Source organism: Salmo trutta, chromosome 18, assembly GCF_901001165.1.
Source record: "Salmo trutta chromosome 18, fSalTru1.1, whole genome shotgun sequence".
NCBI lineage: Eukaryota > Metazoa > Chordata > Actinopteri > Salmoniformes > Salmonidae > Salmo > Salmo trutta.
In genome coordinates, this window is record NC_042974.1 from 36,171,196 (window position 1) to 36,197,443 (window position 26,248).

Genomic DNA, 26,248 nt, shown 5'->3' on the forward strand with positions numbered 1-26,248 from the left:
AACACTCACGCCTGTGTTAACGAGAGAATCACTGACATGATGTCAGCTGGTCCTTTTGTGGCAGGGCTGAAATCCAGTGGAAATGTTTTTGGGGGATTCAGTTCATTTGCTTGGCAAAGAGGGACTTTGCAATTAATTGCAATTCATCTGATCACTCATCATAATATTCTGGAGTATATGCAAATTGCCATCATACAAACTGAGGCATCAGACTTTGTGAAAATTAATATTTGTGTAATTCCCAAAACTTTTGGCCACGACTGTAGGCTATGACAGCAAGGTGCCCAGCTACATTACATTATACAGGACATTATATACAGTACCAGTCAACATTTTGGACACACCTACTCATTCAAGGGTTTTTCTTTATTTTTAAAATGTCTACATTGTAGAATAATAGTGAAGACATCAACACTATGAAATAACACATATGGAATCATGTAGTAACCAAAAAACTGTTAAACACATTTTTAAAAAAGTTTATAATTGAGATTCTTCAAAGAAGCTACCCTTTGCCTTGATGACAGCTTTGCACACTCTTGGCTAGCTAGCTAGCTAAAATTGGTCCTTTCCTAAATTAGACATGGTGGAAGATAGGGATTTGGACTTTTGGTTTGACTTAATTCTCCGTACGGGCCAATGATTGTAACGGCGATTCTGATCCAACCATTAATTCATACATTGTGACCCTGGCCTGAGAGGATGGAAGTTCAATATGTAGCTAGATGTAGAAGGCTAATGTTAAATAGCTAACGCTGCCCATGAATGAAAGTTAGGCTAGCGAGCAAGCATTTCAGCCAGACAACAAAAAATAAAAGCGTGTACTGTATGACAGTGATAGACTGTTTCGTCAAAATGATAGAGAGGAGGAAAAAACTGAAATTATTTATTCACATAAGTATTCAGACCCTTTGCTATGAGACTCAAAAATGAGGTCAGGTACATCCTGTTTCCAGTGATCATCCTTGAGATGTTTCTATAACTTGATTGGAGTCCACCTGTGGTAAATTCAATTGATTGAAAAGGAGAGCCGCACACTCTAGGAGCTCAGATGCAATAATTTTATAAACTAATAACCAACGTTTTGACAGACAAGCTGTCTTCATAAGGGTATAATGACAAACACTGCGGGTCACTAGTTTATATAGTTTCAAAGGACACACACACAGGTGTCTGTAATCATGGCCGGGGGTGGCTTGATATCATTGATTGATTTACAGATATAAATAGAACATATAAAAAACATGAATGATAGCATACAATCCATAGATACAATTAGGCTACATACTAGGCCTACAAACATGTACAATGAATACCAAAATCATAATAATCACAAGAATGACTTCATATCAAAGTCCTCATTGAGACCGAAGGGAGCAAGGGTCTTTAAATTAAATTGTCAAGGTCACCCCCTCTCCTAGAGTAGTTTGTGGTTTGCTTCCAAAAAGTGGTCTGCAACTGGGTACGTTGAGTTTTTGCACCAAAGGTGCTACGATGCTCCGAGATTCGTACTTTTATTTTGCGCTTCTTTTTAACCACATCATTTTTACCACAAGGACAAGTTATTAGATAAATAACTGCCTTAGTGGAGCACATGATAACACCAAAGGCTCTCCTTTTCCTTTTCAGGTGTTCTACTCAGCTAGCCAGCACCTCGCCTAAACACGTGTGCGTTTCTTTTGCTTCCAAATTCAATTGATTAGACATGATTTGGAAAGGCACACACCTATCTATATGTGACCTGTTTCAGGAAACTAGGAGTATGTCACGGGTCACTACTTCACACGAAAGCTATTTGAACGTAATCTTTTTTTTTAATAAAAATGTGTTTTTGGGCAGAAATGCATTCTGGAACATGTGAAGTTTCATCTGCCTTAATAAGAAACTTGCAAGACATCTGTCAATATGAATAAAATTGATAAATTACGAGCCTAGTTGGTTTAGCCACAGAAAAAGTCAGCAACCTTCCCGTTAGCCATGATTGGCTGAGATAATGAGTGGGCTGGACATGCCGAGAGATGAGTTCGGATTGGTCTGCCATATAGCACACTTCTGTCTATTTAAGCTGGTTAATATGTGTAGATAATCCTGTACAACACATTTTTTATATATATATTGCTTAGTAGAACTGCATAAGTGTTGCTCTTCACCTTCTGGAGTGTCACAAAATAAGTCGTACTTGTCGTTGAAAATGTCATACATGAGAGAGAAGGACCAAGGCGCAGCGGAAGTGTGGACACTCATGTTTCTTTAATTAACAAAACAATTCAAGTATCCACTGGAAAACCAAAAACAGTACTCACGACAGCAAACAGTTTTGCAGGCTCACAAAGCAAGTGCAAAAACAATTCCCCACAACCCCAAAGACAAACACACACACCTATATAGGACTTCCAATCAAAGGCAACTATACACACCTGCCTTCAATTGGAAGTCCCAATCATCAACCCAACATTTAACAAACACAAACCCCCTGCCACATCCTGACCTAGACTAAGCAATACGCCCTCTGCTGGTCAGGACGTGACAGTACCCCCCCCTCAAGGTGCAGACTCCAGGATGCACCTAAAAAAGAAAAACACAAGAAAATCCCCAATACCCCAACAAAAACCAACAAACAATAACCCCTAAACCATAAGGGAGGGAAGGGAGGGTGGCTGCCGTCAAAGACGGCACTGTGCTACACCCTCCCTCCCTCCCCAACCCACCTATCCTGGAGGTGGCTCAGGTGCAGGCCGTGGACCTCGCTCCACCTTCGGCGTCGCCCACTTTGATGGCGCCGATAGCTGCGCAGGGCAGACGGGCCACTCGGGCTGACCCTGGCAGACAGACCACTCGGGCTGGACCGGAGGGCAGGAGGGCCCCTCGGGCTGAGCCGGGGGGCACTGGGCCGGGGGGCAGGAGGGCCCCTCGGGCTGGACCGGAGGGCAGGAGGGTCACTCGGGCTGGACCGGAGGGCAGTCTGGCAGTTCAGGGCAGTCTGGCCACTCTGGCAGTTCAGGGCAGTCTGGCCACTCTGGCAGTTCAGGGCAGTCTGGCCACTTTGGCAGTTTAGGGCAGCTCTGGCGACTGTTGACTGGCGGGCAGCTCTGGCGACTGTTGACTGGCGGGCAGCTCTGGCGACTGTTGACTGGCGGGCAGCTCTGGCGACTGTTGACTGGCGGGCAGCTCTGGCGACTGTTGACTGGCGGGCAGCTCTGGTGACTGTTGACTGGCGGGCAGCTCTGGTGACTGACTGGCGGGCAGCTCTGGTGACTGACTGGCGGGCAGCTCTGGTGACTGACTGGCGGGCAGCTCTGGTGACTGACTGGCGGGCAGCTCTGGTGACTGACTGGCGGGCAGCTCTGGTGACTGACTGGCGGGCAGCTCTGGTGACTGACTGGCGGGCAGCTCTGGTGACTGACTGGCGGGCAGCTCTTGCTCCGTCAAACAGCCCTTGTGCCCCCCCCTAAAAAAATCTTGGGGGTGCCTCTCGGTCTCCCTTACCCGTCGTGTCTCCCAGTCCTCGCCAGCCTTCTTCCGCTGCTTGGTCCTGGTTTGGTGGTGGGGAATTCTGTCACAAAATAAGTCGTACTTGTCGTTGAAAATGTCATACATGAGAGAGAAGGACCAAGGCGCAGCGGAAGTGTGGACACTCATGTTTCTTTAATTAACAAAACAATTAAAGTATCCACTGGAAAACCAAAAACAGTACTCACGACAGCAAACAGTTTTGCAGGCTCACAAAGCAAGTGCAAAAACAATTCCCCACAACCCCAAAGACAAACACACACACCTATATAGGACTTCCAATCAAAGGCAACTATACACACCTGCCTTCAATTGGAAGTCCCAATCATCAACCCAACATTTAACAAACACAAACCCCCTGCCACATCCTGACCTAGACTAAGCAATACGCCCTCTGCTGGTCAGGACGTGACATGGAGGATCGAGTTTTGTAATCAGTGGAGTATGATAGCTAAGGAGAGGGAGAAAACACCTGTCTCTGGATTACATCTTCAAACTAAGGGCAACCATTGCATCCATGACAGGGAGAAGCATTCAATCATGATGTATACAGGTAAGATAGTCTAGTTAGCTACATTTTCAGATATTACATGTTTCTAATTTTGACAGAAAGTGGTTTCATTTCAAGTTAAAGTGTACTATTAGCTCGCTAGCTAACGTTACGTGTATGATGATATTATTCGTATCTCAAAGCCATTTGCTTGGCTAGTTATAGCCTAATGCTAGCTAGCTAACATTGAACCTGGTTGGTAAGCTACCTATATGGATGCTATGTATATGGCTACCTATATGGCTACCTATATGGATGGTACCTATATAGCTACCTATAAGGATGAGCAATGACTGGACGGCATAGGCATCTTACCTATGCCGCTCGGTCATTGCTCATCCATATATTTATATGTATACCTTCTTATTCCATTCCTTTACTTAGATTGTGTGTATTGGGTAGTTGTGTAATTGTTAGATTACTTGAAAGATATTGCTGCACTGTCGGAACTAGAAGCACAAGCATTTCGTAACGTCATGAGTTGGAATTTTGGTTAATTGTTTAGCTAGCTAGCTAGCTACATTTCTTAACAAAAGACTCCACTATACAAGTATCCATTGCAAATGAATGTCACTGCGACAACTGTTGACAGACGTAGCCGGTAAATTCGCTCTGGCTATCTACTCCGATTTCAGACCACGGGTAAGATAGTCTAACTAGCTACATATTCAGATATTACACGTTTCTAATTTTGACATAAAGTCTTTTCATTTTTATTTGGGAAACTCCCCAAATACAGGTGTGCCAAGCTTGTAGCATCATACCCAAGAAGACTTGTGGCTGTAATCGCTGCCAAAGGTGCTTCAACAAAGTACTGAGTAAAGGGTCTGAATACTTACTGTATGTAAATGTATATTTCAGTTTGAAAAATTATACATTTGAAATGTTTTCAAAAAAACAGTTTTGTTTAGTCAATATGGGGTATTGTGTGTAGGTTGATGGGGGGGGGCATTTAATCCATTTTAGAATAAGGCTGTAACGTAACAAAATGTGGAAAAAGTCAAAGAGTCTGAATACTTTCCAAATGCACTGTATCACGGTCACAAGGCATATGAACAGGTTATAGAGGTTGTAGGTTGTAATATGGCTTTTTTTCTGGCTTCCCCAGTGATTTTACCCATGCACCTAGTGGCGACCTGTCATTCAGGGCAGGTGGGGCTTGCCTGTTTTGCATGTTATTTTTCCATTAATACATGTCGCATATCAGTTTGCAAACAACGTAAAAAAATGTATATGTCATTGAGTTAATAAAGCCGCATACAAACATGGTCTCTTTTTTGTTTTCTGGAGTAAGGCAGCTCCAAAATGCAGGTGTTTCAGCCTAGCTCAGTGCATTCTGTGGTGGTGGAATAAGCCAGCAGAAAATATGGAGCGTTGCGCCGTGATTGGCTCAGTGTTCTGTCACTCATGAGGACACTACATCACCACCAAGTCTAAGGGGAGACCTCAAAAATTCTAGCCCCTTGGGTGGCACCATAGAGTTACATTAGAAGTGCCGATCCAAGAAGGCTCAAGGTCATTGGCCACAGATAAAATTACGTCAAATCAGTTATATGTACAGTAGATTTGATTGGACTGATCATGTCAACATCATACTTTCAAAATCTTGGCTTGCAGTCATCATCATGAATCAAGTCGACAAAAATCAACAACAAAAAAAATCTGCTAAAATCACCACTGCATTTGTTTTTTTTATTCACCTTTATTTAACCAGGTAGGCTAGTTGAGAACAAGTTCTCATTTGCAACTGCGACCTGGACAAGATAAAGCAAAGCAGTTAGACACATACAACACAGAGTTACACATGGAATAAACAAACATACACGCATGAACCACTACTGTATGTGTGTGATTTGGGGTCCATCTCTTCCACAGAGAAGCAGGTCCATTTCTCTAGTGGGCCTGTCCATGGTGAATTTTCCTCTGTTTACCAACTCAGGTCAATGCTATGGTGACCCACGTTACCTATGACGAGGAGATGGTGGCTTGAATGGTTTAAGGCAGCCTCATGAACAACACAGACATTGAAAGGGATAAGGTGTGGGTCAACTTTTAGCTACTTGTATTGAGAGTTAGGGCTGTGGCAGTCATGAAATTTTGTCCGCAGGCTATTGTCATGTAAAATATTGCCAGTCTCACGGTAATTGACCGTATATTACATATTACTGTGTAGCCCACTATTCGGAAGCTACAGACATAAATTGGCAGATCGGCTGTCCCATGACGCGTGTGGGGGCGTTGTGTGGGTCATAGAGCAAATCGTGTTCGGGAGAGTATCATCTTTACATAAATGGGTCATAACAGTTTGTAGGCCAAATAGGCCAAACCATTCGGATGATACAGATGATTTTGTTAGGAGACCGATTTTCGGTTTTCATGGTCTGACAAAAACATCTCTAGCTTTAACCTTTCACCTGCATATGCTGATGCAGTAGATTGAGACTCATCCAATGCAAAAAAAACAGATATCCCTAGTTGAAATTGAATGATTTGTATGATGATGTTTTTCTTATGCTAATTGTATTTCCGCGGGGGCGCAGACATCGACTCTAGGGCCGCACTGAAACAGTAGCTGGCTACGTTAGCTAACTAGTGAAACGTTTTTCACACTGTGTAATGAATGCCTTTTTGATGATGGTTGCTATGGGAACCACATTGTGGCGGTTGCGGGAAAAACCTGATGTGCGGGAAATCCTTCGAAGTTTGGACAACGCTGTGATTTATTGCTACTGTTGCAATATTCATCTCATTCTCTATGCTTGCACCATTGTTGCAAATGTGAAATTGCACAATAAAGTATTAACCATGCAGCTGTGCACAGCCGCACACTCCTCCACGCTGGCCATGTTCTATTCAAACTATTGTTCTCTATTCTATTGTGCCCTGGCTGCCCTGTTCCATCATTGATCCTAGTCTCATCTGTTGGACTCTGGGATTAGTGACCACATGACTAGTCAGCCTTCACGGTCGCCGGAGCGCGTTTCATTATTCAGGCTCTCCCGGTTTGGAGCAGGGCAGGGGCATTCATTCGAAGCAATTTTATTTCGTTTGAACAACCGACTTCGAATTATATAAAATCACGTAAACTTTCTTTAAATTATTTGCATGTTCGAGGCTCTTTCTGTTAGCGCGTAGCCTATCTCTCGATTGGGTAAAGAAAGGAGCGCGTAATCCATTTCAACCATGGCGCAGGGCATAACCGGGGAGAAGTATTGGGAGGATAGAGTAGCCTTCGAAACAGAAGGAGCAGGTAAAGAAGTTGTAGAATATGGTGATGTTTTGGAGCTTAATCGATTTGACGGACTACCCTACTCCTCTCGATATTACACATTACTGAAGGAAAGGATGGATCTGCCAGTTTGGAAAGCCAGGTGTGATTTCATGGACAAGCTGGCCAACAGGCAGTTTATTATTGTCTCTGGCACTGCAAGAACTGGCAGAAGCTCTCAGGTGAGTTGATTACTCTCCCCTCTGATAATAACTAGGTTTTATCTCACAAAAATACGTGTGTAATGCAGTTACTATTGACTGCATCCCAAAAATCTTTCCTTTCTCCCAAAGGGTGCACTTGTTCAATTACCATAATGAATTTGAAAGAAAAGGACTGGTATAAGAAATAGGCCTATGGTGGAATCTCCCTCTAGCCCACGCCCATGCTAATGAAATATTTGTCCATTAGTGGGTAGTACTGAACCAGTGCACACTTCAGGAGAATAAGGAGATGTTCAAACTGGTAAGTGAAATGAAGGGTTTGGGGTTTAACACTCTAATTATGACTGAAGGACGTGATTAGAAAGGATAATCTGATGTGGCAGTATGTTTCATGTTCTATTCTTTCCCTCCTGTGGCATGCTCAGATTCCCCAGTGGTGTGCAGAGTTCTGCCTGTCTGTCCAGTACCAGAATGGCATGGTGGTGTGCACCCAGGTCCACAGGCAACATACAGTGGATCTGGCTCTGCGTGTAGCTGATGAGATGGATGTCAACATTGGTCATGAAGTGGGCTACAGCATCCCCCTAGAGACATGCTGCTCCGGTGACACTGTTCTCAGGTCTGTAAACACTATTACACACACTGCTCACACACCAATTCACAAACACACTCACACACTTACATCACCCCCCGCGTCACCCCCACCTTCTTGGTGGCTGTCTTTTCTTTTTTTAAAGAACTGAACAAAAGAGTTGAGGAGCCTCTTTTCATGGGGCTCCCCTGCAGCTGCCCAGCTCTCACTCTGACCATATGCCACGCTCTCGCGTCTCTCACTGCCATAAGTCAGCCGGGGAACAAAGACCCAAGACAAGCTAAGAAAACAGGCAGCCAGGGAGACATAATGAATCCACTGACTAGACTAATAACTACACACTTAGGAAAAAAGGTGCTATCTAGAACCTTAAAGGGTTTTTCGACTGTCCCCATAGGAGAACCTTTTAAAGAACCCTTTTTGGTTCCAGATAGAATGACTTTGGTTCCAGGTAGAGAATCTGTTTGGGTTCCATGTAGAACCCTTTCCACAAGGGTTCTACATGGAATCCAAAAGGGTTCTACCTGGAACCAAAAAGGGTCCTACCTGGATCCAAAAAGGGTTATCCTATAGGGACAGCCAAAGAAACCTTTTTCTAAGAGTAAGGGCTCTGTTCAATCTGTAGCGCGGTAGTTCAGCGTTATAGCTTGATTGAAATTTAAAGGTAACGTTCCTGCATTAGCGGAGACTGCATTCATGGTAAACGCTGCATATGTCGGCTCTATCGGAAATTACCTTTACATTTCTATTGCGCAATCTGTAACACTTCAGCGATACTGATTGAATAGAGCCCCAAATTACACAAAGTAGCCAAGCACAGCAGCTTCATTAAGGACCCTTCCAGGAGGACGGCTATTCATCTCCTAATACGTCATGTTGTCTTACACCTTTGGCTTTCATTTGCTATTAGAGCACTAGAATTGATTGATTTTATGTTTTTGTAAATAGAGTTTATGTACTCGATAAATCACTTTAGTAGAACTTTATCAACACATTTGCTACTCCCACAAAATGTTACCCTACGCCTGTCTGTGACCATTTTCTTCTTCACCCCAGGTACTGCACTGATGACATGCTGCTCAGAGAGATGATGTCAGACCCCATGCTGGAGCACTACGGTGTCATCGTCATCGACCAAGCCCACGAGAGGACGGTCAGTACAGATGTTCTACTGGGCCTTCTCAAAGACATCGCCCTGCAGAGGCCCGAGCTCCGTGTGGTGCTCCTCACAGCTACACACCCAGGACCCACACTACTGGGCCACTACAGGAATGTCCCACTGATCCAGCTGGAGGGGGTGTGTTCAGCGGAGGCGGTGTATACTGGTACCAGCCACAAGGACTACTTCTGCTCTGCCCTGCGACTGGTTCTGGAGATACACCACTCCCAAGAGGAAGGGGATATAGTCGTGTTTTTGGCCACAACTCAAGTAAGATTTTCTTAAAATGTCATATTTACATTTTAGTCATTTAGCAGACGCTCTTATCCAGAGCGACTTACAGTAGTGAATACATACATTTCATACATTTTTTTTCCCCCGTACTGGTCCCCCGTGGGAATCGAACCCACAACCCTGGCGTTGCAAACACCATGCTCTACCAACTGAGCCACACGGGACCACATATCCTAGTCTACCGTCTGGGAACGTGGCAGAAGCCATATCATGACAACTGTTGCTTCGACAACAGCATTACTCAACCTTCTCTTGTGTTTTATTAGGAGATAGATCTTGCCCGTGATATCCTCCTTCGTGAGGAGGCCAATATACCCCCACATCTAGGGGAACTTCTCCCTGTCTCGGTGCACCCTGGGCTGGGTGGAACTCTGCCCATGCCGGGTGAAGAGGAAGGCCGGTGCAGAAGAGTATTCCTCACCTCCAGTCCAAATGAAGACCTCTTTTGGGCTGTGCACATGCTGAACTTTGTCATCGATGCCGGTGTCCAGAAAAGAAATGTGAGTAACTTATTGCTGAATAGTTATTTTAAGCAAACCTTTGTACCACTTTTTGATAACAAGATTGTAATAAATGGTAATTAGTGGTGTTTTTTTATGAATGTCTGTCTTTCCTCGTGTTCTAGGTTTATAACCCTAGGATCAGAGCGAACTCAGTCGCCATTCAACCTATCAGTCGGATCCAAGCAGAAAGCCGCAAACAGCTTGTAGGACCAACAGGTATGACGAAGACTGAAATCAGTAACAAAGGCCAGGTATTGAAGTCACACAGTTTGGAGGGTCATGTGTTCTTGCTAACCTGAGCGCATCATTTCCCGCAGGGAAGAGTTTTTGTCTGTACCCAGAGGACACACCCCTGCCCAGTGAGACACGCCCCCACATCCTTGAGTCTGACATCACATCCACGGTGCTCTTCCTGAAGAGGATGGACATTGGCGGTCTGGGCCGCTGTGACTTTATCGACAGGCCAGGTACGGCAAGACAGGCTGAACAAGTGCAGGCTCTTTCTTCAACATTACTTTTTTTTTATTGTATCTACAGTACATATGTACTGGGCAGCTAAATGTATACATACTGAGTGGAGTGATACATCATCAAAATGAAATAACATTCTTAATGCATAATGCTGTTTTGTATTTAAGTTTTTGAGCTCCATGCATCCTGTAGAGAGACACATTTTGGGTTGAGCTCAGTTATTTCGTTTGGCCCCTGTGTCCGGTACAAACAGGCCTGTTGTGTGGTATTGTGTTCTATTGGAGGTCGGTGAGGCATGCGTTAGCTGAGCTGACAAGCCCTGTTCTACGGCCAATGTTTGGAGAGTTGGCCTAGTGATGCAGCAGCAGCCATAGAGGTCTAACACTCATTAACGATAAGAGTTTAGTCATGCTCTGTGTGTGTGTGTGTGTGTGTGTGTGTGTGTGTGTGTGTGTGTGTGTGTGTGTGTGTGTGTGTGTGTGTAAGCCCTGCCAAGCACTACAGCGTAATGATCATGTGCAGCTGGGCAATGTGGGCATTTCACTATAAGCCCCATGATTGGATGACATTGATTGAAAGTGTGTGTTGATGGGTGTGATGTTCTAATTATTATTATTATTATGTTGCTGATGTTGTGATGCTGTTTCTCAGGATTAGACTATCACCATAATGATCATAATGGGACAGTACATTTGAGATGTTTATTGCCCTGTATACTGTAGTTTTTTCTTGTTGAAAACATTGTTACATCCAAAACCCTCCGTGTAAAGCAAAGCCTCCCAGAACATTTATTTTGCATAGTGATGCACAGCTGATATTAGGATATTGAGGACTTAAATGACAATCAGTTTAGCCTGCTTGCTGGTTGTACCTTGAAAATAATCCGTTTTACAAGGTTGTAATCACATAGTTTACAGGTGACTTTCTTTACAAAGTCAGATACTTCACAATTCTGTCACGCACACTTCGATTCATTTCCATGGCGGTGTTATTTCCACCAGATCCTGAGGGTCTGATGCAGGCCTTGGAGGAACTGGACTATCTAGCAGCCCTGGATGACGATGGGAACCTGTCAGAGATCGGCATCATCATGTCTGAGTTCCCCCTGGAGCCCCAGATGGCCAAGACACTACTGGCCTCCTGCGAGTTTGACTGTGTCAACGAGGTGGTCACCATCGCCGCCATGCTGACAGGTGTGTGGGACTTCAACTTATGCTCTGTGGTCTGTATACCACATTAAAGGTTCGTGGTAACACACACCACCACCATGCTGTGGTCATGCTTGCACACTTGCAAACCTCATACAAAGTGAAGTCACGTCAATCCTCACATATACTTCATAATGTACAACATTAGTGTGCTAACCCCTTCTCTCATGCTGCCCCTCTTAGCACCAAGCTGCTTCCTGGTCCCCTCAAGGGAGTTGAGGCTAGAGGCCTCTCAGTGTCACCTGAAGTTCCAGCACCCAGAGGGAGACCACTTCACCCTCATCAACATCTACAAGGCTTTCAAACAGAACCAGCATGAGCCCTGTGAGTTCACAGGCCTACCTGTAGCCACAGTGCATACAACAAGCTTTAAAAAAAGGATAACATTGGCCATTGACCCTAAAACCCTCATTTACTCTCTCTGGTTTGGCGTTTTCCAGTTGTCAGTGTGGAGAAGTGGTGTCAGGACTACTTCCTGAGTCTGTGTGCCCTGCAGACGGCTGATGCTATCCGCTCTGAGCTGACTGACACCCTGAGGAGGATAGAGCTGCCTGTCTCCATGCCTTCCTTTGGCTCCAAGGGAAACACTCGCAACATTAAGAGAGCGCTGCTAGCTGGCTTCTTCATGCAGGTTCCTATCTATTGATAACTGTTACTACTAAGAAACTTGAAAGATACAATCTATCTTTTACCTACTCGTATCACTAGCAAGAGCAGTGTGCGGGTTTCTCTCGTCTTTGAAGTTATCACATTGTTCCCATGCACCTGCAAAAAGATATCTCAGATGTGCGAGTTCCTTTTGAAGTGAAACTTGAAGTGATTATAAAAGACATACTGTTATGACTTTCAGGTGGCAAGGGATGTGGATTCATCAGGGAATTACTTCATGTTGACACACAAGCACGTGGCCCAGATCCACCCTTTCTCTGCCTACGGCACCAAGACACCCAAACTGGGCCTGCCGGAGTGGGTCCTCTTCCATCAGTACTCCTTCTCAGAGGACAACTGCATCCGCACCGTGTCCCACATATCACCAGAGGAGTAAGTGGATTAGAGGTGGAGACATAAAAAATATCTAAATATAGTATATCAAAGGTAATTAAATTAAATCAAAATATATGAATAGGTTAGAACTGTGTGTAGCCTGTAACCTCCAATAGATAACTACAGATATTTACTTCAGGGAGAGACAAGAGGTCCCAGACACTGCTTTCCTTTTTGGACCAGGCTCTTCACCATGGCACATTAGAGTCAGATTGTAACGGGCGGGGGTTTTCTTAATCCTGCCCTCCAGTATCAGCTGGTTAAAAGAGGATTAGGAAGAGCACAGCTACAGAGAGGGTGCTGCTTTAATGGGGACTGTTAATGACAGACAAGGCTCGGCAGCCTTCACATGCCGTATTAGGTTACACTTTGAAATGTTTACCAAATGGCGCTCCTGGCAACTGTTAGACTGGTGTTACAGTAAGTGCTCTTTCCAACAAAGAGATTGGGTGTCATTCATAGGAAATCTTTGATTGCTGCATTTTGGTCAATTGCAGTGAATATCATAGGGAGATTCCTGTTCTTTGGTCTATGATAATCTAACTAATTTCAATTCCCTCACTGTAATTCAAATTCATTTCAGGTTGCTCTCCATAATTGCAGTTGACCCAATGATCCTGTGCTATGTTAAATTCAAGTGTAAATGAATAAAACAATACTTACTGTGAAATCAGAACCAGAAGCAAATGAATGAAAAGGCAAATATATCAGAGAATATTGGGTTGACTCGCCCAATGTCCAACTCCATGTTCACCAATGATTCCCTCCCTCTACCCAGGTTCATTCAGATGGCTCCACAGTACTTCTTCTTCAACCTGCCTCCCAGCGAGAGCAAGGACATCCTCCAGAACATCTTAGACAATGGAGCTGAACACTACAAAGCGAAGAAGATTCAAAAGAGCCCCAGCCTAGAGAGCATACCAGAGGTCACTGCCAGTTGTGTCATACAGTGATTGTGAATGCCTCGGTTGAGAATGTCTTAGAGGCAGAAACTCCCTACTCATTCCCCGGTACTGTATTATATGATCACTTTCACAAGTGTTACTTTTCAGTCATCTCATCACCAGTGTTACTTTTCAGTCATCTCATCACCAGTGTTACTTTTCAGTCATCTCATCACCAGTGTTACTTTTGAGTCATCTCATCACCAGTGTTACTTTTCAGTCATCTCATCACCAGTGTTACTTTTCAGTCATCTCATCACCAGTGTTACTTTTCAGTCATCTCATCACCAGTGTTACTTTTCAGTCATCTCATCACCAGTGTTACTTTTGAGTCATTGAAACTTAGAATCATGTTAATGTCAGGCTATCTAATTAATATAATTCAATTTGTTAATTACTGGAATTGAATTATGGGAAGAAAAGTGACACTATCTGTCCAGATTGCCAACGTGTTAGTTTTAGCAATATTTATATATGCATCCTTTCTAGTCAATGTATATTTAATTTATAGAGCCCTACGTATGTGCAGGGATGTATGTTGTTTCTTGGAACTTGCCGTTTAATAATAAACACACCACTAAAAATGCATGTTTGAAGAGTACTTAGCCTAAATGCAAATCTAGGGCTCTATTCCAACCTTATTGCGGAAGTTCAGTATTACAGCGTGATTTAAATGTAAAGGCAATGTTCCCCCACTAGAGGAGAATGCATTCAAGGTAAATGCTGCAAATGTCAGCTCAATCGGATATGACCTTTACATTTCTATCGCGCAATCTGTAACACTTCAAAGATGTATATTTAGTCAGTCCAAAAGCCAAAACATACAGCTTAGACACTTAACCCCCACGGGCGTATTCTTTGCCCTTACCCTCCACTGCTCAGTTGGACCATTTCTCTTACCTTTCTGTTAAATTACTCTAGGCTGTCATAGTGCATAAAATGTGTGTCCCAGACAGATTAGCAGAGGCGCAGAAACAGAGTAGCACAGGGACATCATTTGGGTTTGTCGCTCCATCTGCTGTGAAGAGAGAAGGGATAGGTGGGGGGGGGGGGGGGGGGGGGGGGGGGGGGGGGGGGGGGGGGGGGGGTGACCCAATTCAGGGACAGTGCATTACGGTATTGTAGCTACATGAGGCATTACAGCACCAAGTGACCTCTTTAGTCCTGCATACATACTTACAGGCTCATGCCAAGATCCAGGGCCTTTTATATACAGACAGAAATAAGTTGAACTTCTTGGCACTATGGTTGGTGTTGTGTAGTAGTGTTCATACACTGTCGTTACCAACGTGAACCAAAACAAGGTGATTAGAAATATATACTAACCTTTATTTCAAGTCAGGGCAAACATGCAGGCACACACATTCAAACATAAATACAGCAACCAGTACAAATTATCCTTTGAATGGATCGTTTGCATTCAACATTGCCTGCAGGCTATCGCATATTTTCTTTATGAAATGTAACAATAACTTAATTTCAGCTTCTGTTTTTTCACAGCATAGTTACTATAATTCCGGTTTATAAAACCAAATCCCGTTGAGATACGGGTACTCCAAAGTTTAAGTAAAGTTCACGTATCCCTCATTTAGTTAGGGATAACAAAGAAAAATGTATATCTGTAATTTAATTTCCAAATCCCCTTTACAAAACAATGTCAGTTGAAAAGGTGAAGTGCAGGAATTGTAAAACAAAATCTAAAAATAAAATAAATATTTAAATAAATCTACCAAAAAGGCAAAATTGTGGATTGCTCAATCTGGTAGTAAGGAACAGCTGGTGATAATTTCACATTGCAGGTGTATGTGTGAAGAGCATTGAACACCTTGGTAAGGGTCTGTTATTTCGGTTGTCGTCATGACCCTGCCCCAGAGGTCCCCACTTCCTGTCTGTGGGGTCAGCTGTTGCAGGAGGTCGAGGAAGAGCTCAACACGTCTGAGGAGTGGAGCAGTCTTCAGATTGAAGTAGCTTAGAGTAACCATTCTTATACGTCTTCAGAAGCTCCTCGTCCTTGTTTCTATTGTAAAAAACATAGGTATTGTTTTTAATCAAAGCTATGCTTAAAGGGATAGTGAGAGATGTAGTAAATTAAGCCATTTTCTACTTACCCAGAGTCCGATGAACTCATAGATACCATTTTTATGTCTCTGTGTGCAGTTTGAATTAAGTTGCTAACTAACGTTAACGCAATTGCTAACTAACGTTAACGCAATTGCTAACTAACGTTAACACAATGACTGGAAGAATGCTAGCTGTACCTGTAGATTTCCAGTCATTGCTCTAATGCTAGTTAGCAATGGCTCATGAAATTACCTTCAACACTGCATGCAGAGACATACAAATGTTGTATTTATAAGGTGTACAGCAGTCTCAACGTCAACAGTGAAGAGGAAACTCCGGGATGCTGGCCTTCCCATCTTAATCTTTTATTGGCCAGTCTGAGATAAGGCTTTTTCTTTGCAACTGCCTAGAAGGCCAGTATCCCGGAGTCACCTCTTCACTGTTGACGTTGAGACTGGTGTTTTGCGGGTACTATTTAATGAAGCTACCAGTTGAGGACTGGTGAGGCGTCTGTTTCTCAAACTAGACACTCTAATGTACTTGTCCTCTTGCTCAGTTGTGCACCGGGGCCTCCCACTCCTCTTTCTATTCTGGTTAGAGCCAGTTTGCACTATTCTGTGAAAAAGTAGTACACAGTGTTGTACCAAATCTTCAGTTTCCTGGCAATTTCTCGCATGGAATAGCCTTAATTTCTCAGAACAAGAATAGACTGACGAGTTTCAGAAGAAAGATATTTGTTTCTGGCCATTTTGAGCCTGTAAATCGAACCCACAAATGCTGATGCTCCAGATACTCAACTAGTCTAAAGAAGGTCTGTTTCATTGCTTCTTTAATAAGAACAACAGTTTTCAGCTGTGCTAACATAATTGCAAAAGGGTTTTCTAATGACCACTTAGCCTTCTAAAATTATCAACTTGGGTTAGCTAACACAACGTGCCATTGGCACACAGGAGTAATGGTTGCTGATAATGGGCCTCTGTACGCCTATGTAGATATTCCATTCAAAATCAGCCTTTTCCAGCTACAATAGTCATTTACAACATGAACAATGTCTACACTGTACTTCTGATCAATTTCATGTTATTTTAAAAATTGTCAAAAACTGTGCTTTTCTTTCAAAAACAAGGACATTTCTAAGTGACCCCAAACTTTTGAATGGTAGTGTATATACAGTACAAAATCCATGTGTACGTGTGTATAGAACAAATGCTATTGTGTGTGTGTGTGTGTGTGCATCTAATTTTACTGCTTGCATGAGTTACTTGATGTGGAATAGAGTTCCATGTAGTCATGGATCTATTTAGTACTGTGCACCTCCCATAGTCTGTTCTGGACTTGGGGATTGTGAAGAGACCTCGTGGCATGTCTTGTGGGGTATGCATGGGTGTCCGAGCTGTTCACCAGTAGTTCAAAAGAGACAGCTCGGTGCATTCAACATGTCAATACCTCTCATAAATACAAGCAGTGATGAAGACAAATCTCTCCTCCACTTTGAGCCAGGAGAGATTGACATGCATGTTAATCTCTCCATTGTGTCCTCCTCCCAGAGTGCTAAGAACCTTGGCGTGACCCTGGACAACACCCTGTCGTTCTCCACTAACATCAAGGCGGTGACCCGATCCTGTAGGTTCATGCTCTACAACATTCGCAGAGTACGACCCTGCCTCACACAGGAAGCGGCGCAGGTCCTAATCCAGGCACTTGTCATCTCCCGTCTGGATTACTGCAACTCGCTGTTGGCTGGGCTCCCTGCCTGTGCCATTAAACCCCTACAACTCATCCAGAACGCCGCAGCCCGTCTGGTGTTCAACCTTCCCAAGTTCTCTCACGTCACCCCGCTCCTCCGCTCTCTCCACTGGCTTCCAGTTGAAGCTCGCATCTGCTACAAGACCATGGTGCTTGCCTACGGAGCTGTGAGGGGAACGGCACCTCCGTACCTTCAGGCTCTGATCAGGCCCTACACCCAAACAAGGGCATTGCGTTCATCCACCTCTGGCCTGCTGGCCCCCCTACCTCTGAGGAAGCACAGTTCCTGCTCAGCCCAGTCAAAACTGTTCGCTGCTCTGGCACCCCTATGGTGGAACAAGCTCCCTCATGACGCCAGGACAGCGGAGTCAATCACCACCTTCCGGAGACACCTGAAACCCCACCTCTTTAAGGAATACCTAGGATAGGATAAAGTAATCCTTCTAACCCCCCCCCCCTTAAAATATTTAGATGCACTATTGTAAAGTGGTTGTTCCACTGGATATCATAAGGTGAATGCACCAATTTGTAAGTCGCTCTGGATAAGAGCGTCTGCTAAATGACTTAAATGTAAATGTAAATGTTATTAATATTACCTCTCTATGTACATCCAAGGGCCAGCCGTGCTGCCCTGTTCTGAACCAATTGCAATTTATTTTCCTAAGTTATTTTTTGTGGCACCTGACCACACGACTGAACAGTAGTCCAGGTGCGACAAAACTAGGGCCTGTAGGACCTGCCTTGTTGAAAGTGCTGTCAAGAAGGTAGAGTAGCACCTTATCATGGATATACTTCTCCCCATCTTAACTACTGTTGTATCAATATGTTTTGACCATGACAGTTTACAATCCAGGGTAACTCCAAGCAGTTTAGCCAAAAGGTATCGAAACTGTCAACAAAAGTTACACCCATTGAGTTGCAATAATCACGTCACCAGTTGTGAAGAGAGAAACCTGCTAAAGCGCTCAATGCCGCGATTCAGAGATGGCAGAGGGCCAGATATGAAGGGTCTTTATTCGTGTTTAGCAGAGAGTCAATCAGCTCTTTTAAATCCAGTTTCAACTGTTCAGAGCTGCCCTTCATGATGTCATTAAAACCCACATGGACTACGATAGAATCGATATCCCTGTCCTGGCGTAGTACATTCGAGAGCAGCTTAGTAATGTAATTCACTCGAGCTCCGGGATAGAACATTGTTTTTGCACCAGGAATGGTCACATCTCTTACCATGGAGCTGCCCAGAATCACGGCTGGCGAGAAGGATGAGGAAATCCACCCACTCCCACGCTTTGGAGAACCCTTTATGGACGGACGAGAGGCAGGATAACTTGACCCTGATGCTCCCGGCGCCTGTGGCAGGCCTCCGACAGATGGAGAAGCCCCACTCGATCCAGAGCAGGGACGGAAGGTTGACGACTTCGAATTCGTAGTAGTAGGCAGACACAGGCACCCCCAGCGACGAAGGTGCAGGAAGATCAGGCTCCAAGACAGCGAAACTATTCGTTGTTTGTATGCTCTTTGGGACTCTCGTTGGGAGTGTAGACTGCTTTGCGGGAGGTCGCCGTCTTCGGCTTCCACGGCTCATGACAAATGGTATGCATGAGTAGAAAAAGAGCTTAATAGCCAAACTCTAGCACTATCCCTTATTTCCTCGATTATGGTATACGGATGCCAAGATTATACCCTAACTCAGGGGTTTCCAAACCTTTTTGAGCCACGACCCCATTTTGATGTCTGAAAATACAACACCACCCATGCCAAAAAAAGATGTAATTAAAACCCCATGCCAAATCTTCTCAGTCTCCTGAGGGGGAATAGGTTTTGTCGTGCCCGCTTCACGACTGTGGTGGTGTGCTTGGACCATGTTAGTTTGTTGGTGATGTGGACACCAAGGAACTTGAAGCTCTCAACCTGCTCCACTGCAGCCCAGTCGATGAGAATGGGGGCGTGCTCTGTCCTCTGTTTCCTGTAGTCCACAATCATCTCCTTTGTCTTGATCACGTTGAGGGAGAGGTTGTTGTCCTGGAACCACACGGCCAGGTCTCTGACCTCCACCCTATAGGCTGTATTGTCGTTGTCAGTGATCAGGCCTACCACTGTTGTGTCATCGGCAAATTTAATGATGGTGTTGGGAGTCGTTCCTGGCCGTGCAGTCATGAGTGAACAGGGAGTACAGGAGGGGACTGAGCACGCACCCCTGAGAGGCCCCTGTGTTGAGGATCAGTGTGGCGGATGTGTTGTTACCTACCCTTACCACTTGGGGGTGGCCCGTCAGGATGTCCAGGAACCAGTGGCAGAGGGAGGTGTTTAGTCCCAGGGTCCTTAGCTTATTGATGAGCTTTGAGGGCACTATGGTGTTGAACACTGAGCTGTAGTCAATGAATAGCATTCTCACATAGGTGTTCCTTTCGTCCAGGTGGGAAAGGGCAGTGTGGAGTGCAATAGAATCTCTGCCTTTGACTCCCACACATTGTTTTCACCATATCAATTGCGGCCGTTAATATCAAAGTCTCTGCAATAGTGTGGTGTTTCACAGCGTAGCGGGCCTAGCTATTCACCGCAGGAATTATTCAAGTGCAACCTCTGGTTGAATTTGATCTTTGAATCATTTTTCATTCAGATTTTTAAGGTTAACCACATTACAATGATTTTGAGATACAAAGATGATATAATATACACATTTCAGGATTTTGGAAATTCTCCCGCAACCCCATTTTCATATTAGAGAATCACGACCCCTAGTTTGGGAACCGCTGCCCTAACCCCTCTTGCCAGTGTCTTACAGAGACAAAGCCTTTTGCTAAAGACGGATAACAATGACTGACATTTGTTAAAGAGAAAGCAACAGCTTTGTGAGTGGAGGGATATCTGTCACTGGGAGAGATGTGGCAGGACCAACACACTGGAATTAAATGCTTAGGGTTCTTTAGATAATCAACATAGCACAGTGTAACTCGAGGTGTTGAGGGCAACCAGTGAACTAGTAGTAATTTTAGAAGGCCTACATGATGCCCAGTCTTAGGCTGAAAAGATTACGGAATGTTCAGTATTATGCTTCTACTGGATGATATGTTTAGTCCTGGTTTAGCCCTGCTGGATAAGGTTAATCAGGCTGTGTATAACCAGTCCTTTCCTCACCTTGGTTTGCGCTTCATTGTTGTCATCAGCTTGACCAGCTGCAGCAGTCGGACGGAGGAACTGAGCTCAAAGACACCAATCAAATTCATCACTTCCTTTGTGTTCAGCCCTGAGGAGGTGGGGCCATATGCACTACTGTCGGGGTCCTGTCAACTCTGGGCCATCCATGTACAAAAAAAATTAAATAGATAATAATAGAGGGGTGAGGCATGTGAGTAAATGGTGGTTAGAAGTAACCGTTGATTCTCAAACAGAAGGTGCAAACTGAAGGGAATTTCTGCTATCCAAGTTCCAGTTCTATCTCCTGGCCCTGGCCTGGGGGAGCCTCACTGACTAACCTGCCATGGTGAACTCGGAGAAGGCCACCCTCTCCAGCAAGGTGCGGAGCAGCTCGAAGGGCGCGTCCTTCAGGCTGAGGAACAGGAGGACAGCCTTGCTGTAGTGCAGCTCTGCCAGGCTCCTGTGCCGTTTCCTCAGGTGCTCAACCCCCACCTGGCACAGAGGAGGAAACATAGCAATAACATACTGAAAACCTTAATGCTCTTCTACAGACAACACAACCTTAATGTTTTAAAACATAGTAGACATTTTACTCTGGTTGCAGTGTACGTCCTAGGCCTAGTCCTAGTCCTTACCTGGTTGTGGAAGCAGCTGTGGTACATGGAAGCAGCTCTGTACTGGTAGAGAGGCTGGCGGGCTGACTTGGTCTGCAGGTCACAGTAATTCAGAGACTTCAGCATGGCCTCCGTCACCTCCTGCTCAATCTGGCAACACACAGGAATGACAACTTTATTACAGACCACTGTGCTCCTACAAATAACCATTTGACTTGTGAAAAAACACTAACCATTTCACCTAGGGCAGCATGTAGAGTTTGAAAGGTTAGTTAACTTACTAGACATTTTCCATTCTGTTCATTCACCTACTATAAATCTCTCCAAGTGTGGCCCATGGCCTGTTCCTGGGCCTTTCGGGACAGAGGGGCAACATCCTGCAGCAGAGTGGCCAGGCTAAAGTAGTTAGTGGACAGCTCCCAGTTGACCAAGTCCCACACTGCAGGGTGGTTCCCTCTGGTGGCCAAGGACTGCATAGCCCTCAGGTAGATAGTCTATCGCCTGGAGAAGATCTCTGCTCTGAAGATCTCTGTCTATTTTTTAGAGCACCACATCTTAGTGAAAGCGTAGCGATTTTAAGTTGAATTGTCCTACTTTAAAAAAAGAAACCTTAGAGATCTTATGCATCAATTTTCAAAATGACACAAATGTGACTGGCACAAAGATAAGCAGATCGTCTTGCCTTCAGGCCTTTCTACTTACTTTGGAAAACAACATGGGTTGGTAGTCATTGAAATGGAAATCATTATGTCTACTAAATAATTATATGGTTGTGGTACCTAGATAGAGAGCTTCCTCTTGGGAGAACTCTCCTCTGCTCAGGTCTGCAGAGACAGCACAGTGGGCCTGGGCACAGATCCTCATCAGTTTGCCTGTGTTGCACACCAGCAGAGAGGTGTTGGTGCTGTACTCAATGGCCTCAAACTTCTTCATGCCCTTCTCAAAGCACGAGAAACTCTTCTTCCACATCTCCTGTTCAGCTATAGATACAGACTTGTTCACTGTAAAGGAAGGGGAGGATTAGAGTGAGGGAGAGGTCTGTATCCTGAACCTTTAACTGGAAGAACGATATCATGTTTGCGAAATATTTCCTATTCATAAATGAATTCAACAACCAACCATTTACAAAATCATCATCCATAACTGATAGGCAAGACTGACTGACTTATTTCACCGTTATTTAACCAGGTAGGCCAGTTGAGAAGTTCGAATTTGTAACAACAATAGCGCACTGAATTTATATAGAGGATCGGTAAAGTTTTGCCATAGTAAGCATTGTAATGTTAGCTTTTTTTATGACAGGTTCTTGCTTTTGAAAAGCACTACATTAAAATGGCAAGACCTTTACATTCAAAATAATATTTAAACCTTTTGGGTCAATTTTTTTGAGCATTTAGTGACAACCATTCCCATAGTTATCACTACACTACAGTAGAGACTCACCTTTAAGACATAGCTGAGGACGTGCCGACATCTTTCTTCCTTGTTTTGAGAGACGGTAAAGGCATAGATTGGCTGCAATATGGGAAAATAACAGGATTAATTAATTGTCAAGATAAAACATCTAAGACTCCAATAGTCACTCCAGGTAGTGGCTAGTTTCTGGTTACTATAGCTACGTCAAGGTTGCATATCAACAAGGTCACCCAAACAGTAGCTAGCGATAAATGTTTGACACTCACCCTGATCTGGTGAGTGGACTTGTACTTATCTGGAACAGACAGCTCTCCCATTGATTTGATAATAGCTACAGCTTTGCTATCATCCTGTGGGTCCGAGGTGGTACTGCAGGAGCCATTCTCATGACTGTCCTCTGGTAGATCTTCTTGACCCTCCTCGTTACTGTAGCTGTCCTCAGAGCCCCCCGCCCACAGCGACTCCCCTCCAGCTCCCTCCTCTGGAGACTCGTCCAACTGAAACAGCTCTGCCAGCATGTAAGTAGGCCGACGCTATGATCTGAGCCAATCAGAGAGGGGAGAGGACTGTCAGAGAGGGAACGGCCGACCACAGAGAAGGAACAGGCTAGCCGGGTTGTTCAACAAACGTCTAAATACATTTTTTGCAAATGTCTCTGGATATCAATGAAAGGTCTGCATGGAAATTTGAGAAACAAACAAAGACCTTTGGTCTTGTGGAGTAAGTAAGAGTCCAGTCCATTACATGTGGGTGCCTGTCCTGGTCCAGGAGCTTGACACAGTTGAGGATCAACGTTCCGATTGTCCCATACTGCTTCCTGTTCTGGCTCTTCTTCAGCATCATGTTGCTAGCCACTCTGCAAGAACAACAATGCACATTCTACAAAACAGAATGTATAGTCTGGTGCCATCTGTTGGGACTAATTTGCCATTAATGCATTGACTTATAACACTGTGCGTTGTGCACTAGTTTCAGGTATGCTGTGTTGATACTGTACCAGGTTGCAGGCACCTACTTGTAAAGAAGCACATCCACAGGCAGGGTGAAGGGGTTCTGGCATTTCTCCTCTGCTGCTTCCTCACAGAGAGTGATGAGGTCATACAGCTTTACGATGTCACTTCCACTAGCTGAGGAAACACAGAAACAGGACTATTCGATGAAGCAGGTCTACTACCACACAGTAGTGTTTATTTACCAGGTTATTCTCACATGTATTTTGTAAGTCATACAGGAGGTACAGTTAGTGTGTTGTGTTATCTCCCACCTTTGAAGAGCCAGTTGGTATAGCCGTTTATGGTGCAGTTAGACTTGAGAAAGAACCAAATGTTCTGAGCGGTGTCTTTCACAACCATGGTTGAGAAGGTGGAGTTCTCATGATCAGGGATGTCCTCTGTTCAGATCATCTCATATTTCTGACCAAAGAACAATCAGCACCAACATTAAAACAGTATTCAATTGTGAATAAAATGACTCCTTTGGGCAGTAAAAACGAGGCTTATTTACATGGACGATGCACTTGACGTGAAAGCACATGACGAGCTCTGGAACATTGCACATCAGATTGTCCAGCCAGTAGTCAATACCTGTGAGAATGTTGATTGGCTTGTGGGTATTCCTAAAAAAGAAAGAACCTTCTAGGTATTTTGCAGGGGAACATTGCTGTGGAACAGTCGTAAACCATCTGAACATTTTTATATTGACTGACATGAATAATGGCCATTGTTCCCCGTTTTTCGTGATTCTGACCTGAGTAGCTGGGTAGCATCCTTCTCCAAAGATAGGCATGTTGGACCCCACCAGCATGTGGTTGTCCTCAAACATCCACAAGATGTTCCGCACAAAGTCATTCCTCAAACCCTGTCAATCAAGTTGAGGGAAAAAAGTTGAATGGATACTTGAATTGAAAAGAATTAACTCATTTACAATCAAATAAACAAATGCCAACAAAACAAAATAGAGAAAATACACAGTCTCCTGAGTTTGTTGATGAAGTTTCTTAGCACTAGCCTACCTGACTGTTCTCCCCTTTGTTGAACAATGTAGTAAGGTTCTGCTCTTTGGAAGGCACTTGTCCCAATGCATACTTGCTGTCCATGGGAACACTTTCCTGTAAGGAATGGACATACAGTCACAAAGGAAGAAACTGTGAAACTCAACAAGAGCACAGCAACACACCGGGTACTGCACCGGGTACTGCACCGGGTACTGCACCGGGTACTGCACCGGGTACTGCACCGGGTACTGCACCGGGTACTGTAGTGTGGCCTACCTCTGTGTGCTGCAGCCTCCTCTGAGTCTGAAGCAGTGCTGATGAAGGTAACGGGCCAGGAGGGACCAAACTCCTCCGCCCACACTCCTCATCAGGGTTGTCTGATTCAGGGACAGGCTCTGTGGCTCCATCACCATTTATACTGGCAAAGACATTGAGGAGTACAACCATTAGGATTTACTATGGCTCAAATAAGGTTCTCTTGTTTCTATTGCAAGTCGTTCACATTGACAAGTAGGTTAGAAGTCCAACCTCAAGTATCTCACTTGTAGTAGAGGAACTTGGACAGGATTGCTTTTTGGTACCAGTGTTCTTTACTCTTCTTTTCCCTCTGCCACTTCTGATCTATTACCCTCTGGTAAAACTCCATTAGCCATGTCCAATCTCCTCTCTGTGACATAGTGTAAAAACAGAACATACAATCAAATGTATTTTTTACAAGCATTGTCAATCATCCAGATATGAGCTTTCTCACATCCTTCATTGACATTTAAACAGGCTTCTTCTCCACTGGCTGTCTAACTGTACCTGAGAAGAACTCATGAAGAGCCAGTTCATCTAGGAGGAGAGTCCTTCCAACACAGTGGACTGCCATGGGACTTACTGTAGGGGATCTTCAATAGCTTCTTGATGTACTGAATAGAAAAGAGAATGAGACCCTTAGGTTCACCAAACAAGTCAAATACATATTAGCAGTAGCAATAACAATACAACATTCTTAGCTGTTCAGTGGATGACCTACCTCAGAGTCCTCCACCACATCAACATGATCCCTAATGGAATCAATTAAGTCATAACCCATCCCCAAACTGGAACAAGGAGAAAGTACATGTACATGAGCACCTTGCAACAATTCAGTGATGATGCCTACCACCAGATATCACATCTCGTTTTGAGGGCTGAATAACCAGTGCTTCACCTGGAGAAAGGCTTGCTCTTGCTGCTGGACCCTAGTACAGAGGTGCCTGCATAGCCAGTTGGCAGGAGGCAGCTTCAGATCAGTCTTCTCCTGTAGTAGTGCATAGGTGGTGGGTTGAGGGGCAGCAGAGTACTTCACTGCATGGTTCTTTATTTCGTTGTTGCCTAGGCACATCTCCCCACTCCTTTGACACATGTAAACAAAGGTGGCATTGATGGTAAACTGAGTTCACTTGTCTGTTAAGTCACTGACAACTTGATTCAATATAACAAGTAAATAGTTAAATGTTAAATGATTGTGTAGATATTGTGATGTTAGCTACAACTAACTAAATACATTTAAATATCCTATGTACAGTATGTCCTGTGCAACGTCATA

The 26,248-nt window shown here is 44.3% G+C and overlaps 1 protein-coding gene and 1 pseudogene across 1 annotated transcript; one reads left to right on the forward strand and one right to left on the reverse strand.

Annotated features, from left to right (window-relative positions):
• The first annotated feature begins 6,960 nt into the window (after window positions 1-6,960).
• Window positions 6,961-14,295, forward strand: dhx32b (DEAH (Asp-Glu-Ala-His) box polypeptide 32b). The gene is made up of 11 exons (XM_029698472.1): window positions 6,961-7,510; window positions 7,918-8,111; window positions 9,141-9,513; window positions 9,804-10,037; window positions 10,163-10,256; window positions 10,358-10,507; window positions 11,513-11,704; window positions 11,903-12,043; window positions 12,160-12,350; window positions 12,570-12,760; window positions 13,542-14,295. Exons 1-11 carry the CDS (start codon window positions 7,244-7,246, stop codon window positions 13,714-13,716), a joined length of 2,202 nt encoding a protein of 733 aa, XP_029554332.1. The 5' UTR covers window positions 6,961-7,243; the 3' UTR covers window positions 13,717-14,295.
• Window positions 14,296-15,015: 720 nt separating this feature from the next.
• LOC115152670 (erythroid differentiation-related factor 1-like) lies at window positions 15,016-26,050 on the reverse strand (annotated as a pseudogene).
• Between the last annotated feature and the right edge of the window lie 198 nt (window positions 26,051-26,248).

What these genes read in the sequence shown, in the direction of transcription:
- dhx32b (XM_029698472.1), top strand. Translation starts at nt 7,244, where the DNA reads ATGGCGCAGGGCATAACCGGGGAGAAGTATTGGGAGGATAGAGTAGCC. An exon ending in TGTTTTTGGCCACAACTCAA is followed by an intron (nt 9,514 to 9,803) that starts GTAAGATTTTCT and finishes GTGTTTTATTAG; the next exon opens with GAGATAGATCTTGCCCGTGA. An exon ending in ACAGCTTGTAGGACCAACAG is followed by an intron (nt 10,257 to 10,357) that starts GTATGACGAAGA and finishes CATTTCCCGCAG; the next exon opens with GGAAGAGTTTTTGTCTGTAC.